The sequence below is a fragment of the Porites lutea genome, chromosome 6 (genome assembly GCF_958299795.1).
Source record: "Porites lutea chromosome 6, jaPorLute2.1, whole genome shotgun sequence".
Classification (NCBI taxonomy): domain Eukaryota; kingdom Metazoa; phylum Cnidaria; class Anthozoa; order Scleractinia; family Poritidae; genus Porites; species Porites lutea.
The window spans coordinates 352,745-355,486 of NC_133206.1; the positions used below are offsets into that span (position 1 = coordinate 352,745).

General features: G+C 43.4%; 1 protein-coding gene across 1 annotated transcript; it reads right to left on the reverse strand.

Moving 5' to 3' along the window:
- Positions 1-495: 495 nt before the first annotated feature.
- On the reverse strand, positions 496-2,210 carry LOC140941705 (uncharacterized). Its single transcript, XM_073390716.1, has one exon. The coding sequence runs from the start codon at positions 1,652-1,654 to the stop codon at positions 1,115-1,117; it is 540 nt and encodes a 179-aa protein (XP_073246817.1). The 5' UTR covers positions 1,655-2,210; the 3' UTR covers positions 496-1,114.
- Positions 2,211-2,742: the final 532 nt, after the last annotated feature.

Below are 2,742 nucleotides of genomic sequence, written 5' to 3' on the forward strand. Positions count from 1 at the left end.
TAGGATCTGAAAGGCACTGCGCTTCTACATGGCCCTTAAGATAAGGGGTATCAACATAAATTCTTGCTATAGGCACTTTCCTTGCAGTGTTGTCAATAAGCAACATAACGTTAAAGTCTCCGGTGAACTGATCCTCGCCGACAAGGTCCTTCTTGACTACTACTCCGCTGCAACCAGTATCTCTTAATACGTCAACAGTCTTCTCTCCAACTCTACCCTTTACAACAGGCATCTTACTTCTTACTCCAGTTAAGGGTTCAACACAGGCGTTACTCAGCAACGGGACTTTCTTGCCACAGGCTAACAGAAGCTGATCATTTTGAATACACGACTCGAGTTCCTCGGGGGAAGCGTTAAGATCGGGTGCCTTAACCAAACAGCCAGCACTAACTTGACCACGTTGCGCAGGTTTAACAGCCTTACCTTGGCCTCCTGACTTTCGTCCACCTGATCGACAGTTCCTCGCTTCATGACCTTGCTTGTTACATAGGAAACACCTTTTAGCTAGGGTTGGGCAGTTAATAGCTTTGTGTCCGCGGGCATTACACTTGTAACACTGGAGGGCTGTTGTATCACTCTGTGCGGTCTTTGTTTCCTCCACTTTAGGCTGTACTTGTGGCTTCTTGCTCGCAGAGCTGAACAGATGCTTCCCGTGTGCTTCTAAGTACTGATCGGCGATCTTCGCTATCTGAACAAGCGTTTCCGGGGCTCTTTCACGAAGGTGCATAGCTAACTCTTTTGGACAAGAGTCAATAAACTGTTCTTTCACAATTAAATCTTTCAGGCCTTCAAACGATCGTTCCGTGTGCGGAAGTTCCAGCCAACGCAACAAGTATCCACCCAGTCTCACAATAAACTGTTCAGGACTCTCGTCAACTTCCGGCTTTGATGCTCTAAATTTACGACGATAGCCGTCCTCTGTAAGGTCATATCTCTTCATCAAAGCTAACTTCACTCGGTCGTAACCTTGGGCTGCTTCCTCAGATAATCGCGAATAAACCTCTAGGGCACGTCCAGACAAAAGAGCACTAAGTTTCGAAGCCCATCCTGTCTTCCCCCATTTAGCTGTAGTTGCGAATCTCTCAAGTCGTTGTAGATAAGCATCTAAGTCGTCCTAGCCATCAACAAATGAGGGAAGCTTGGGTGCCTTGGCCCTATCATCTCTCACTTCAGGGTGTCCGGCAACGTTACGGCCTTGTCCTAGACGAGCGAGCTCTAGTTCGTGCTCTCTCTTAGCAGCTTCAATAGCTTCTTTTTGCTTTAACAGTTCCGCTTCCAGCTCTAATTTTCTCAGATCGCGTTCTTGCCGCCTGGTTTCTCTTTCTTCGTCTTCTCTTCTACGCCTTTTCTCTTTCTCTTCTTCTTCCTTTCTTCTGTCTTCTTCAAGTATTCGACGTCTCTCTTCCTTTTCTTCTTCTAACTGCCTACGCTTTTCTTCTTTTTCCTCTTCCAATTGTCTACGTTTTTCTTCTTTTTCCTCTTCTAGTTGTCTACGTTTTTCTTCTTTCTCTTCCTCTTCCCTCCTTCTTTCCTCCTCAAGTTCTCGACGTTTTTCTTCTTTTTCTTCCTCTAACTTTAGTTGCTCCCGCACAAACTCGAGCAGTTTTTCTCCCTGCAATCCGAACTTTTCTCCAATCTGTATAAACTTATCCATTTCCACAGTTCACAGCAAACACACTCGATATACTTCCTCGTAGCAGTTATTCTCACTTCTCTGTAAACTCCTTTTTCTTGAACTGTCCTTTCCTGGTTACTGTAGTCAGCAAACAATTTAATTCCTCTCCCGGACAGGCCCCCAATGTTACGCGGGTAATCTTTTAGAGGACGGGTAGCTTGCAAACCAAACTGAACGCAGGGTTGTCGGAACAGCAACAAGAAGATTTATTCCAAAAATGAACGTAGTTTCCACGAAGTAAAACTTCACAACAGCACGTAACTCGATAAACTTACACGGCCTCCGCCAACTTGAATAAACTTGATAAACTTACACGGTCTCCGCCAACTTGAATAAACTTGATAAACTTACACGGTCTCCGCCAACTTGAATAAACTCTGCATTCGTCACACTTGACTAAACACGACCAACGTCAAACTCTCTTCGCTTGTGAAAACTAGTTAAAACTTAACTCGGACTCGCCTACTTATATACATTTACAATAAGATTCTAGAACTTTCTAAATAGTCTAATTATAGAAAGATTACAAAATATACCGCTTTAGGAAGGCTTGCGCGAGATCCTAAAATAAACAAACTACGAACTCTCGCGAAGCTTCTAGAAAGTCACGCTAGTCACGCAATACAATTTTTCGTAACAGCCGGCGGGGAGGGAGGCAGAGCGTAGGGTGGAGATTGGATTTTTTTCAAAAATTTGCAATCAAATTCCCTGCCCACGGGCAAATCATTCCAGTCAAATGCAATCAAATTTCTCCACCCTAGGCTGCACATTGCTGTCAATTCCAAGGCAGAACCCAAGAAAGGCACAATAAAAATATCTCCAAAATAAAACTCTGCAATCTTCTATAAACGTTGCTGCATCACCAAAGATACATGTTCCTGTTACAGCTGCAATTATACGTTTTAATCATAATCCGTGTCACACTGCGTTGAATACATAGACCTTTACGAGAAAGTCCACATTTTGTAAGTTTAAATATACCTTTCTTAGTAAAGGGTACAAAAAAAGTCAGTTTCGTAAGTTTACACTGATCTTAGCGAATGAGCCATACACTACTCAATTGTACT